The sequence below is a fragment of the Limulus polyphemus genome, unplaced genomic scaffold (assembly GCF_000517525.1).
Source record: "Limulus polyphemus unplaced genomic scaffold, Limulus_polyphemus-2.1.2 Scaffold3719, whole genome shotgun sequence".
NCBI classification, from domain to species: Eukaryota; Metazoa; Arthropoda; class Merostomata; order Xiphosura; family Limulidae; genus Limulus; species Limulus polyphemus.
In genome coordinates this window covers 61970-77807 of record NW_013669329.1, presented here as the reverse complement: position 1 = coordinate 77807, position 15838 = coordinate 61970, and the positions used below count along the sequence as shown (strand labels likewise).

At 34.7% G+C, this 15838-nt stretch overlaps 1 protein-coding gene across 1 annotated transcript in view; it reads right to left on the bottom strand.

Annotated features, from left to right (window-relative positions):
* Positions 1–15838, bottom strand: part of LOC106469906 (GATA zinc finger domain-containing protein 14-like) — a 33955-nt gene that overhangs the window by 1545 nt on the left and 16572 nt on the right. Inside the window, exons 3-5 of the mRNA XM_022398481.1 lie at positions 14697–15645; positions 14125–14249; positions 12051–12115 (exon numbers count right to left, since the gene is read on the bottom strand). Coding sequence (XP_022254189.1) covers positions 12062–12115; positions 14125–14249; positions 14697–15594 — 1077 coding nt within the window. The 5' untranslated portion in view covers positions 15595–15645 and the 3' untranslated portion in view covers positions 12051–12061. The remainder of the gene's footprint in view (positions 1–12050; positions 12116–14124; positions 14250–14696; positions 15646–15838) is intronic.

Sequence of the window (15838 nt, the reverse complement as noted above, 5' to 3'; positions counted from 1 at the left end):
ACAGGTGTAATTGGAAGTAGCCTTAGTCACCAGTATAAAATAAAGGTTTAACTGGAAGTAGCCTTAATCACCAGTATAAAATAAAGGTGTAACTGGAAGTAGCCTTTATTTTATACTGGTGACTAAAGGTTTAACTGGAAGTAGCCTTAATCACCAGTATAAAATAAAGGTGTAACTGGAAGTAGCTTTAGTCACCAGTATAAAATACAGGTGTAATTGGAAGTAGCCTTAGTCACCAGTATAAAATAAAGGTGTAACTGGAAGTAGCCTTAGTCACCAGTATAAAATAAAGGTTTAACTGGAAGTAGCCTTAGTCACCAGTATAAAATAAAGTTATGTATTTTATTTTCATATACTTTACTGGATTTATTATAACAATTTCAAAAGTAAATGCATTTTAACCCAAGGTTTAGAAATTAATTATAAATACTGAAGTCAATTTTTTAATCCCATAATATCAAAAGCAAACTTCACCCAAGTGCAGGAGTTTGTCAAATACTGTTTTGAAGAGATTTCTTTCAGTATTACTCTTTACCTACTTATGCTGTACAAAATTACAGGGTAATCACATGTAAAATTTAAGACCAAACTAAACATCAAAAGTCATGCTGTCATTGCTCATGTTATAGAAACCATGCAATAGAAAAAGCAACAAAATTTGCAGGGTTTTATGAAAAATAATCTTGTATATATATTGCGATTGGTGGTGTCTGTCTGAGCGTTAATCTGTCTCCTGCTTACAGTAGCCACTTCCCACTGTGTGTTTAAAAATCTGCACACACACAGGCAAAGCTCAACATTCACTTTTGAAATGACAGGAGAACAGACATGAATAATGTTGATGCCAAATTTTATTTCACAAGCAGGATATTCTACACTAAACTGTTAGGAATTAATCACACTATCATTCACATTTCAAAATGTGACATAATTTAAAGAATAAAAATGTAAATTTACTGAATGTTATTGTTGAACAGCTCCTAACATGACCGAAATGCTCAACAACTACTTTTTTGCAGTGGGCAATATAAGTAGCTCTGAGTGAAACAAAGAGTACAACATAATTAACTTTTTTAAAATTCCATAAAATAATTTAAATGGATAGATTAACTTAAACTTTTCCTGTCACTGGGGATGGGTACTTTTGTTTCTAAAGAATAGTACTATATGTGCACTGAAAGTTTTGACAGTATCAGGTTCTACTATGGTGTTCCTTCTCTTTTTCACTAACCACTTAAATTTCTCAGTTCATTTTCTTTAGAATGCTTTTAATAAAGGATACAAAAAGTCTCGTATATAGGTGAAACCTTTAACAAGGACATAAACTGTTAAGTTAAAGATAAGATTACATAGCTATATTACAAATATATTCAAGATCTTCCATAACAATCATACAGAGTGTAATATTAAAGACAAATGTAAAAGAAAATGTTTTTGTCACATTCAGCATATTTTAATAGTTTCTTGTAAGAAATTATTTAAAAGGGAAAAGTATTACAAAAAATTTCAAATTTGGTAAATCAATCAATATTCTCACTAGATGGCGTTATCTATACAAGATTTCCAGTGGCATTATGTGACAGTAATAGAATATATGTTACACAGTTAGGTGGAATGTTTCACAGAAATAAAATAAATTACATAATAGCATGCATTATACTACATAAATGATTTGAGGATACAAGCAAAAGAATAATTAATCACATTTGACAAAGCATGGGCTTAACCTGGGTCTTCTTAAATATATATATATATATATATACACGCACATGATGTACTTATGACAAGAACTTGATTATGAATATGCTATTTTTAATTAAATATTCATCGAAGTTTTGAAGATAAATTGGAAGCAATCTACTCATTACATAATTGAAGTTAGTGTTGTCACAATTACACACACACACACATATATATATATGCAAGTCCCTTTTTTAAAACCTATTTTACACCTTATTATACAAGGTAGACATATTGCCATTTGAAACGTTTAGGTTAAGTACAGTATTGAGCTGGCTAGAAGTATATAGGTGAGGTGTAAACAAATAGCCACAGCCTTCTGAGGTGTATTTAGTTGCGTTAGTGTAAAATAAATTATGAAGGATTTATCTTGGCCAGAACATGATTTTTACAATATGGTGTTTGCCTGATCAGTATGGTGTAGAATAATATGGTGTTTGCCATACTGGCTGTTCAGTATGTTTGAATACATTACAGTTGTGTTAAGGATATTGTTTTTGCTTTTAACCTGCAAGTATAATGGTGGCTTACAGAATTAATGTTTATTTGTGGTCCAAAAGAGGGCTTTGTTTGCCCCCCCCCCCCTCGGAACCCTATACATCCTGGCAAAACCACTGCAAATGAAAGTACACATTGTTTGTATAATACAATACTTTCATATAACATTTATAATAAATAAACTGTTGTGACTTTTTCCATTAAGTGTAAAGTTTCAACATTAAAAGTGATTCTAAACAATAAATCATGCAGTTCAAATTGAATACTATATTTAGGAACTTTAAAAGAATATTTATGAAAACAGAATACTAAGGTAAATCACTTGTGTGCACTGCCACTACTCAGGTAAGTCACATAATGTAAATAAAATTTCTTTTTCAATCTGGTTTTACTGTTGATCACAATTTTGTTTTTTTCTGAAAGACCTTTCATATAAATAAATAATGAATACAAGATGTTACACCTAGTATTTTGGTATATCCAAATACGTTTGAAAATATCTTATTCTAAGTAATCAAATTTTAGACTTCAAACTATCCTAGAGAAAAATACCTATCTATAGATAACAAAAGTTAACATTTTCCCAAATTGAAAATGTATTTCCAATAATACTTACTTCCGCTGACACTTGTGGCTATTACTCAACCAGAGTTTCTTCTTCACCCATTTAAGTGTTAGTCTGATTTTTTTCTCATTATTCCAGTCTTTTATACCCCACTCAATTGCCCTAGTGATACTCCTCACCTACATAAATGCGGCCTCTATAATATAAGCACCTCATTCAGATAATTTTATCACTTTTTCGAGAATGATATATTACTTGTGATAACCTTCATTATTCATTAGATTGTTTTTTGAACTCGGTGACTAAGAAGAGAATTTTCCCTCTTAGCTCTGGTGTATTGCCATGCAGTATATCAATATCAATCGGTGAAACACTGTTTACTTCACGGTACCACAGGGGACCTTGCCACGCGATGTCTACCACGCTCTGCATGAGCAGTTGGGACAAGGCTGGGTGGAATGTCTGCAACCACTCGGAGGTGGTCACGTTTGTTGTACGTTCATTTCAGTGGCGTGCAAAAATAAGGCAATGGGGGTCAGAGGAGTAACAGTAGATTACAAGTTTTATTCCTTACAGCCAACAGGGAATAACATTAAATGGATTCATGTACGGAACCTGCCACATGAGGTTCCTAACGAGTACTTTGGTTCAGCTCTACAAGAGTTTGGTAAAGTTCTGGCCATAGTTAGAGAGACCTATTCTGATGTTGGGATATGTACAGGTTCATGTAGAGTAAAACTGGATATGACATGGTCAGTACCTAACTTTGTCCAGGTCGATCAGTTCCGGGTTATGATTAATTGCCCGGGTATGGTGAAATTGAGCCCGTTGTAAGAGGACAGGCCATTTTGCCCATAGTTGTACGGCAACTATCTGTAACCGTTGTGGTGATTCGGGCCATCATCTAGCTATCACAACTGAAGAAGTTCATAATCTTGTGCCCCAACAAGCGACTACAGTTCAAGGAATGGATAATGAAGACGTCAAGGAGGTACCATCGACCTCCAGGTTTCAAGAGCCTCAACATATTTCATCGGTAAACAAGTGTTCAATTACTGCTGAAAACATCAGCAGTCAGGAGGTGCATAACCTACGTGTTAAACAAACAAAAGATGAACTAAAGCCACAAAGAATAGGAAGACTGGAAAACTAGCGAAGGAACAACTTCACTCTACATTGTGGGATGACTTGCAGCTTTCAGACAGTGAAAACGCTTTGAAGAGAACTTTTTTAAAGAAGACTAAACGTCGTAAAAGACTGAAGCTTCAAAAGTTAGCAATGTTACCACTCCTTCTTTTGCATTCTATCACTTAATAATTATGGCTATCACCTTCTGTTCCTTGAATGTTCGGGGTTTTTAAAATAGGGATATGCAGGAATTTCTTATGGACAATATAATGAGGAATAACATGCAAGTGCATTTTTATTCTCTACAACATATAATACGTGACTTCAATAGCAAATTTAATGTTTCATCTTTCTGGAGCCTTTTGGGTTGACACCAATCTGGTGTGGGCATAATTCTTAATCATAAATGCCCAGGGCAACTGATAAATGGTAGATATGATGCTTATGGCAGAATAGCAACAGTTGATTTGAAAATATTCTCTACAATAGTCAAAATTGTAAACATTATTTTAGGAGGATATTTCAATTGTGTGTTAAATCCACTATTAGATAAGGTAAATGGTTTGTTTGTTTGTAATTAAGCACAAAGCTACACAATGGTCTATCTGTGCTCTGCCCACCACGGGTATCGAAACCCGGATTCTAGCGTTGTAAGTCTGCAGACATACCGCTGTGCCACTGGGGGGCAAGGTAAATGGAGTTCCTTGTTCAGATGCCAGCGTCGAATCTTTGACCCAGTTGTTAACTACCTTCTTATTAACTGATGTCTGGAGACATGTATATCCCACTTTTCCAGGGTTACTTTTTTGGAGCCAAGGAGGAGTGGGAGTCTGGAATGACAGATTTTATGTGTCCACATCCTACGTTTCGAGTATATAGAAAACTTTCGTAACTTCCGTTGCTGCGAAAAATAATTATGTTTTTGATCATAATGCAGTCATTTTTAACATTACACTATCTATGAATGACAGAGGTTCAGGAGTTTGGAGGTTCAACAATAAACTGTTATCAAGCGAATCTATTGTCCAAGAATTAAACCAACTCCTACAACAACTTTGTCAAGTAGAAAATCCCGATGCCTTATGGTGGGAGGATCTCAAAAAACAAATTACAAAGACAAGTAAAACCCTTAGCAGTCGGGTTTTCCGTGAACAAAAACAACACATTCATTACCTTGAACGCTACCTTACTGCCATTGGACATTATCCTTCATTGAATAAGGTCTTTTAGAGTCAATTAATGCAGTTAAAGAGGAACTGAATTTGCTTTGCAGTGATATAATACAAAATATAAGGATCCAAACTAACGTGAATGTGATAAACTCTGAAGAAAGATATAATAGTTATTTCTATACTCAATTACGTAACAAATGTAAAGAAGGGGGTGTTAAAACACCTTATGGATGAAGGTGGTAACATTTATTCATCGAATCAAGAGATGAAAAATTATGCTAAAGAATATTTCACTCCATTGTTTACAAAGAAACCCATTTGTGAAAATAAATGGGATAAGTTTACAGAAAATATTCCAAATCTCTCAAACGAACTACAAATGGCGGGCGGCAGATTAGAGAGGAAGGATGTTTCGAGGCATTGAATTCTCTTCGTTTCAATAAATCACCAGGACTAGATAGTTTAACTGTGAATCTCTTCAAACATTCTGGCTTATCCTAGGAAAGAAATATGTACAAATGTTGAACTCTTGTTTGGTCTTAAAACACTTACCTACGTCATTCCGTGAGGGGTTGATTACGCTCATAAAAATACAAAACGGGTGCAAATTCTCTCAGCGAATATCGGCCAATTACTTTGACAAACGTTGACTATAATATTCTGGCTAAATTGTTGCTGCTAAGATTGACTCCCTTCATGGAAGAATTAATCTGCTCATCACAGACGTCTTCTGTACCAGGCAGAGATATTTTCCAGAATCTCACCTTGGTTCGAGATATTACATTCAAAACATTGGAAACTGGTCAGACAGCATTCGTGCTATCGATCGACCAAGCTCGAGCTTTTGATGTTGTTCATCACGACTTTATGTTTCATGTTTTTCAAGCACTTTTATTGATATCCTTCAGACAATCTACTGTGAAAATTTCAGTAAATACGGGTGTTCACCAAGGGTGTCCCCTTTCGCCCACCCTATACATTCTAATTTTTGAGACCTTACTCATCAAGATAAAGAATCACAACACTATCAAAGGTGTTCCCATGTCAGGTACTGGAGGTTTCCACAAGTGCATCGCCCACGCTGATGATGATACATTGTTTCTATTGACAGAAGGTTCGATACCACAGGATCTACACACTTTTCATGAATATGGGGAAGCATCAGGAGCCATAATAAACTTCATCAAAATCAGAGCTTTATGGTTAGGCAGGTGGAGGAAAAGACAGGATTCTTCCTACAATTTAATTTGGACTGATAAACCTGTCAAAATTCTGTGAGTTTGGTTTTCACCAACACTACCGTCTGTGCATAACTGGCAATCGACTATCGAACAGATGAAGTTCTTAATGGATTTGTGGAGGGGACACCCCATTTCTTTTCTGGGCAAAGCCCAATTGATAAAGCTAGTTTACTACCCTTCATTGACGTTTATCGAATGCATTTTTCCTCCTAATAAGTCTCACATTTATGCTATTAACAAAAAAAATATTTTCCTTTCTGTGAAACGAGAAACACAAATTAGTGTCTCGAGATAAAGTTTGTACATCTAAAGATCAGGACTCGCACTCCCTGAACTTAAAGTTTTGATTGAAGCATTAACGATTAAACAATTTGTAAAGACATTAGAGTCACGACATCCAGTGGTGAACTTTCTTAAATATAATTTAGGATTAAAGTTAAAATATTTTCGAATAGTGGACAGAATCAGTTTTTGTTTTCTATGAACCATCCCCTTATATTGTGCCACTCATCGAGACAGTTGAAACACTAGTGAACTGGTCGTCCATATCTCTTATTAACAAGAAGACGAATGAAATATACAGCTATCTAACATTATCTCACACTCCAAAAATTCAGTCTCTACCCGATGGTGTTTTGGAATAGGGCATGCATTAATAACACGAACAGGCATATTGAAGCAGCGCACCGGGACTTAAGTTGGAAAATTGCTCATGTAGAAGTTACTGTGGGATAGAGACTGTGTTGTATCGGTTTAAACAGTTCGAACTCATGCCCATTTTGCCCATTACCTGAAACTGTACCACATGCTTTTTATGCTTGTCCATGTCTTAAGCAGTTGTGGAGATGGACGGCTGGAATATTTTTCTTATCCTTCATCTCTCTCAATACAGTGTTGTTTTAATGCCCCACTTCCAGTCGCAAAACAGTTGAAATTTTCTATGTTGTTCTTTCTAAACGAAGTAAAATATGCGATTTGGTTATCCAATTGCAGAGGACTGTATGATTCGAACATTGAACCAATACACTAAATAATGAAAAAGGTTCGAGCCTCAACATGAGCCAGAATATGAACTGATAATTGAAGGTTAAGTGCTGCAGATTTTGAGAAACTTTGATGTAGTAAAGCATCCCTCTCTTTCAGTTGTGTGGGGAAGGGATAGATAGATATTAAGTTCTAAGTTTTTGAAAAAAAGTTCTTTTTAAGTTTAAAAACACATTCATAATTTTTAGTTATATGGCAGAATTTAAATTGTCACATATGATTAATTATTGTCATAACATTGACGTGCACTTTGGGTATGAGAGAGATGTTTTTATTCTATACTCGTTCACCTAATTTCTTATAAAAAATTTCTAGTGCACAGAGCAAAACTTTGTGGATAAATTAAGTGTTAGTAAGTGACACGTGTTAGTTACTCTTTAATTACATGGTTACTAAGTTCTAAGTTAAGTAGATAGTCAGTTTACTCTTTTGCCACAAAAACAAGTGGAATTAAAGGGTCTTGGTCACTATATCCCAGATTGATGGCTAGGGCAATTGGATCACAATGTTATATATAGATATACTCTTGATTGGATCCCAACCTGTAGCCATAGAGTGATGCATTCTGAACCATTGGAATCACGATAAGAATGTACGCAACCTCTAAGCAGACAAACCTTCTCCTACACCTGAAGAAGCCCGAAAGGGAACACCCCAGGCTCGGAATGACGGGATTGTGTATGCCTTACTCAACCAAAGGAACAGAACTCATCTGTTCTGGAATTATGAACATTAATCCTCACTCCCCAACCACGTGGGTTAGGAGCCTTCCACTTGCCCTTGGAATTATAGAAAGGATGTGGAACAACTGTGCTCAACCAAGGACCCAGAATGGGGGCCACTCTGCATTCAGAATTATGAGGAGATAGTGGACCTCCTTCCATGAACAATATACTGATCAAAAAAGAAGGGCCATGAACATCCCAACCAGATAGCTGAGCGTCAAATCTGAACTGGTATTATGAATAGGCTCCTGCATAGGCTGGTGCCACTTCTACTGACATCTGGGAACAAACATCCAGGGATCCAGATAGGAGGGCCCCCAACTTCGCTCTCTTCTCTAAGAGTGGAGGAATTCATTCTAATACTCTGGAGGAAAAGATTCTGTCCACCACCCCAATGAATGGAAACTGGGTGTGGTAAGTAAGGACTCCCTAGATCTACTAGTAGAATCTGGTTGTGTGTGTGTGTTGGGGGGGGGGGATAATGCACATTAGGGAGCCCTGAGGAACAGTGCACTGAAAACAGTGCAATAGGTGAACCAAGTCCCCTAAATTTGTAAAAGCAAACCAACCCAATTTATTCAATCTGAGGATCGACAGGGACAGGCAGAATCCCATTTAGCTTTACTCATTATAGTCCATGAGTGGCAGTCCAGCAAAGTATGGTAATACCACCTGGTGAGCTCCTAGGTGGTCTTCAAATGAACACAGATTGAGGAATGATTAACTTGTGAACCATGGAGAATTTATGCACTGATATAGACAAGGAAGATCGACGACTAGACACCAATTGCCTGTCTTCCCAACTCTCTCACTACCCCTAGACCAACCAGACTCAGATAACCTTAAAACTAAGTTCCAAATTCTGATGAACTCCGAGAGACAGAAATGCTACAGACTGGGTGGATAATAGTAGGGAAGATGTGAACTTAACAACCAATTGTGACCCAAGGACCTGCAGAGTTTCTGGACTGATGGTTAAGATTACCACACATCCAGAAATTCTCGGAACCGAGCCCCCCACAGCTCCTGAAGGTATAAAATAATCAAAGACACTGCTGGTGATCCGACTAAGTAATGGAAACCTTAGATATAGACAGAATCTGTTCTGAGTACCAATGTACCGAGGAGTCAATGTCGGGGATCGGTACTCACAAATAGGGGCAGAACTATGGCCCCCCTGTAGGGGCCGATGAAATTCGAGATACCAAGAACAACTGAGAGGAATGTAGAAGCCAAACATTGAATCCACATGCATGCTAACAATGGATCCAGCTCGATCTCAATGAAACTGGTGATCCTGAAAGTCTTCTAACAAAGTGAAGTGAGAGGAAACAAAATGGTGAAGTTGAATTTTAAGTGCATAGACTTACTCTGTCCCATCAGGGGACATAGAACTATATGTGAACCACAAACTCTGCCTCAGAACCCGAAATTCAAGGAGCAGATATTACATGAGTCGGAAAAATGCCTCCACTTGGTGGTGGTAGTCGAAATCACGATGTTCCAACAACGTGTCAGATAAGACCTTACTGTTCCTCCAAGTAATGAAGAAGTAAACCTTCCAGCATGAATCACAATATCCGTGTATGGAGAAAAAAAATTCGCACTGCGACCTTACAGCCATTAATTAATTTGGAAGCTGAAAAGCAACCAGGAAAAAGCCCAAACATCACACACTCTAAGAATCAACAGAAGAAAAAAAATAAAAGGCAGTTTATCCCAAAGTGGCCTCCATTTTGTTTTTCATAGGTCAGTTAAAGACCGTGGTAAAGAAAGTTGTTCTGTTAGACCAAAGCAACTGCAGGCCACCTTCTACATCCACCTTAGGGAATCGAAAGCCGGTGCTGTGAGTCCGTAAACTTATCACAGACCAACAGGGGAGTTGAAAATCCAACAGGATCAAAAGAAGGCACAGGAGAAAGCAAATCTAAAGATACTCCAAAATGTCGAGGATCAATCTCAAATGCAGCTTTAGAGCTCCCTGGAGGACCATCACAGACCTGAATATATTTCTCCATCTCACTATGAATACGATCACTGACTGTCTCAACCGAGAATCGCCCCCCCCCCTCCAACTGTTGTGCGACACTAGATATCAGAGGTGGAAGAGCAGAGACCCAATTGGTCTCTGTATCAGAAATAATAATCCGGGAATTCTTACCATAATCAACTTGCCATAATCGGAAGAAAGATTTATCTTTTTGAAATAATAATTAAACGACTCGAAAATCGCGACCAAGGACGTTAACTATCGCAGCACTTCTGTAAAGAAATCCATCTAAATGCTTTGTTGAGAAAAAGTGATAAAATGATAAAAAGTTATATCTGAATGAGGTGCTTATATACAGTACCAGGAAAGAGGGTGCATTGATATAGGTGGAGATTATCAGGAGGCAAATATTGCCAAGGTCAATTGAGTGTGGTATAAAAGAGAGAAAAATCAGAGTAATGTACCCATCTAAGTTAGGAATTAATGCTGGTATCCCATGTCCATTCCATGTACAAAAAATACCACATGAGAGTCATAATCGGTATATATCATACTTACCTTCCAAATCATAAGACTGTCTATCCCCAGTCGTGTTAACATTTTTCTTCAGCATTAGGGGCTGAAGAGAAACAACAGTTTCTGAGCACCCCTTCAGGGCTTGTTAGATATAAAAACAAAATTACTGCCATGTTAGTTAGTTAGAAAAAGTCAGACTAATGCTTAGATGGGCAAAGAAAAAACCCTGGCAGTCGAGTAATAGCTGTAAGTCGCAGCAGAGGTAAGTATGTTTTAGAACAAGAGTATGTCTAGACTTTGAAATAGAAGAATTTCTTGGATCCTGATTATTAAACTTAGCAATGTCCAAAAACAACATGGGAGTAAGAGTTTTAAGTTAAAAAAATATGGAATAAATATTTACCTATCTATATATATGTGGACATTCACTGTTATATTTTATCTTGTTTTGAAAATGCTGCACAAAACCAAAACATCATGTACAGTTTTTTTTTAATAAAAGGTTTAAATTTTACTAAATATTCTTAATAGATTTTTTTTGCAACAAAATAAAATCACTTAAAAATAAAATCATAATCATATTACACCAAAACAATAGGAAAAGGAAATTATGGATCAAGTTTAAAGTGTCAAACAGCAACAAGCTTGCTTGAATATACTTATGACTACATAACTACGTTTTACCTAATAGCAGTAGCTGCATGTTTATTTGATTAATACAGTCTGCTCCACAAAGGTATGACACACACACAAATTATTTTTAAGAATAATAAACCACAGACAAAATATAGCATAGTATGTACAACTCAAACTATGCATAACTTTCATACTTGAACTTCTCTATATACAGTTTATTTTCTTTTGGAAGATCTTTGAAAAAATGTAAATTATTAAATGAAAAATAAGTATTTTTATATCATAAGATGCTTAAAGATACTAAGAAACTATCAAGTTTGTCAAATAATTCTAAATAGTGCAACAGAGAAAAAATATCAGTCCTTGAAGAAGAATATTTATCTTTTTCAAAAACTGTAAATAGCATTTTGAACCCTTGAGTGTCTTTAGTACAATTTTTTTAATACCTGTTCTTATTCTTTCTCATTTATTCTAATTAAAAATTGCCACCAGGAATTTCCTGTATTTATTGAAAAGTCACAAAACTGCATCTCAAAACTCTAGCAAAAAATAACAAATAAACACATTATTTCTTTGGTGCTTCTATGATTGCACAACTGATTTAACAAACTTGGTCAAGTTGTACTAGCATAGCAAGAAGAAAAAGAATACAATACATTTAGAGTTGCTGATCCTGATAATTATCGCTGTGCAGTTCCTCACTCAGTATTCCATTCCTAAGTAACTGTTTTTACTTTGCTTTTTAATACTTATTAAAACAGTCAAAATTTCTATCTCAGAGCTACCATCACTCACATTTCTTGATCTTAGTCATGTCCAGCCTGATCCCGAGAAACTTCATCTTCCTCATTGTTTTGTAACTGGATTACAAAAAAGCATGTTCAAGAGACAAAACATAAAACTAAAATTATGATAACAGAAGAATCTTGTTAAGACCTTGATCACAAAAGCAGTCACACCAACATTTGGGAACAAATCAGCAAAATTATTGTGGCGTTGAAGAATTATTTTGATATTTTTATGAAAGCACAACAAATTGTAAACATATGGTGATTTTGTTAAATAATAGCTTCAAAATTAAAAAAGCTACAAGCATTTAAAGTGTGCAGCCCAAAATAGTAGGGGACTAGGTGGATTGTCACATATCACAAAAATAGCATATTATAATTACTTAAGATCATTTTTGGAGAGTTTTAGTTTTATACCTTGACCATTTCTATTATTAAAAGTTACAGCATCATTTACCCTCTTCTGAGTTTCCATACAGTTGCTAATGAAACACTAAATTTGGGCACCTAAAACTCTGATTTCTACACATTTGTCATTTGGATGCCATAAATACTTTCATCACACTAATTCTGGGAATTATAGTATGACTATCTTTACATTTACAGGCTCTATGTTGGTGGCACTGTCTGATTGGTTGAATGACAGCCAAGCATATATGTAAGTGTAAACTATCAACACAGTAGATGAGGAGCAATCCCAAAATATTTTATTTTATACATATTTTATTCACTGTTTCACACAATTGTTTCAAATACTATATATGTCTATTCATTAGCAAGACCAAAAGTTTGAAGCATGCTATAACTAAAGGATTCAAATTATACATCCAAGCATACACACACACTGAGCTTAAAATTATGGAGTTTCTAACCAAATTTAATAATTTATTGTTAAAACTTTTAATAACCATGAAAATTTTTTATCTTTTGGAATAATTTTGTACATTTCTAACTAGAACACATTGTATTATGAAGACTTATTCTCAGCTGTATGTTGAGACTAGTGAATTTTGTAAAGTAATTCACAAACTCATTCTGAAAGCATGGACCTTTCTGACAAAGAATGCCACCAAAAATATCTTCTGCAAACAACCAATCTTTAGTTTATTAATGAGGTTATTCTCCTTCAAATGAACTACACATTTAAAAATTTGCCACATGATTGGTTATTTTATGACAGCATATCTTCTTTGTACACACAACCACACACATGTAGGCCATTCAAAATCTGATTCCACACAATTCCATATTTAAGTTCTTTGTGTACATTTTGCAGATTCTCAAATTACACCTTAAGTATCAAATCCATGCAGCTTATACTTTCAACATGTTCATTCAGGTCATATTTCATAGATATATCTCCAATTTTTGACAACTAATCAAACATGCAACCATGAGTACTACCACAATATCCACTTATATGACACCAAAATAAAATCCAGAGCATGATAATGAAACTTTTTTCTGAAAATATCTAGTGGAGGTCTATATTTAAATGCTGAATACAAAGCAATGTAAATATTTCATGACTTCTTTTTTTAATATCAATTTAGAGCATTGATAAATCTTATTGATTAATAAATCTGCAGTAATAGGAGGCAGTTAACACTGTCACTAATGATATTATGAAAAACTAGCATAAAGTTTACTCACATTTCTATTACTATAAAAGATACTTAACATTCAGTATTGTGGTTTTCTGAATGATATCTTTAATGAAAACAAAAACAACTAATTGGAAGTTAAAGTTCTGTTATATATATTTTTTTAAATTAATTAAACAGTCATAAAGGCAACTGTTATTAATAATTGAATGTTTAAAAAACATTTAGAGAAATCATAATTTTCAAGTGTAACTTTAAATCAATCACATTGCTTACCTCTTTTGTTTGAAAAATATTTTTTAACAATTCTATTTGATGATACTGTTTATTTATAAAATCTATCAAATTTGCCTGATAAAACTTGGAGATAAGGCCACAGATTGAAATTCAAAAGATGCTGCTATATAATTTTTTATTAAAAACAACAACAAAATGTTTAATCTATTATTGCATGATTTATTACACTTTGAACATTACCTGATCATCAAAGTCAGCATCTTTAAAAACTTTCCCATGATCAAGTCCATCTTGGTTACCATCTATCAACTGATTATTGTCATCAACAACACCTAAATCTTGGTCATCACCTTCATTTCCATCTCCTGAAAAAATATATACTGCTTATCTGGTAAAGGCATAAGATTGAGGAATATAGCTTGTTTGGAAAAAATGGTCTTGAGGTGCTTCTTTGGTAAATCATATTTCACTGAGTAATATACAAAAGATGGCAAAACCATCTTTGAAAAGCATGGAAGTGTTGATAAAAAAACAGACTTTGACATAAGCCCTATAATTTACAAAGGTACACATAAAAACATTAAAAAGTCATAAACTTGAACATTCCTGAATAACTAAGGAAATAAAATCAAAGTTTCCAATACAGATGTTATATATTAACAACTATTAAACTGATGTTTCTTGAGCTGGCTTACAAAAGGTTAAAATAATCACAGGAAAACTACCAGTTTTCAAAAAGGTTTAATTCCTGATTTTGTCATAGATATACTTATGTTATTTTTTATGATACCTTAACATGTTTGTAGTCATACCATTGTAATCGTAGTCATGATCTCTGTCTTTGCTTTCAAGATGATGTTTTTCTATATTGCTCATTTTAACTTTTTCTTTTTGTGGTCCACTATTATTATATTGCTTTTGGAACATGTCATTCTGAGGCTGATTATTGTTGTAGGGTTTTTGGATCACAAAACTATTCTTTAGTCCACCACTGTTGTATAGCTTTTGGATAAACTCGTCTTGAGACTGATCATTGTTATATGGTTCTTGGATCACAACATCCTTCTGAGACTGACCATTATTGTATGGTCTTTGAAGCACAAATTTACTCTGTATTAAACCATTGTTATATGATCTTTGTGGGACATCATTCTGTGGCTCAGCATTGTTGTGTGGTCTTTGTGGGACATCATTCTGTGGCTCAACATTGTTATGTGGTCTTTGTTGGATAACATTCTGTGCCTCAACATTGTTGTGTGGTTTTGGGGACAAAACATAATTCTGTGACCCAGCATTATTGTATAGTTTTTGAGTCACATCGTTCTTTATGTCAACATTGCTGTGTAGTCTATGGATTGCTTTATTCTGTTGCTCATTGTTGCTGTATGGAGTTTGGATAATAAAATTATTCTGATTTAAACTTACTCTCCATCTATGATCCAAATTATTTTCATGAATGAGTCGACCACTATCAGTATTTACTTCTCTCTGAAAACTCTCACGTTTTTTCATGCCTTTTCCATTATTTCTTACCCAATGAGGTACTGGTAAATATTTTGAAGTCCAGCGTTTTTCATTGATTTTTAAATCTTGACTACGGGGTCTCAGTAGAAGAGGTTTGGGAATAACATTCAACCAGTACTCATTGGTAGCTCTGTTGCTATTAATAGAGTGCACTGGAAATATATTCTTTTTTAAAAAGTAATCCATGGAAGAATGGTGTGGTGTTTCCACTTGTTTTCTTTTTTCTCCTTCTTTGTGCTAATGGAAAATGAAAGCATAACCTGAAGTTATTCAAAGAAGTATTGTTTTTTTCTTTACAAGTATTACACTTTTAAGCTCTATCAAGTCATGATAATAGCTTAATACAATAGATAATTTCAGGTATATATATATATATATATATATATATATATACTACACTAGTAGTGTGGTTAGGTTAGGTTAGGTCGGT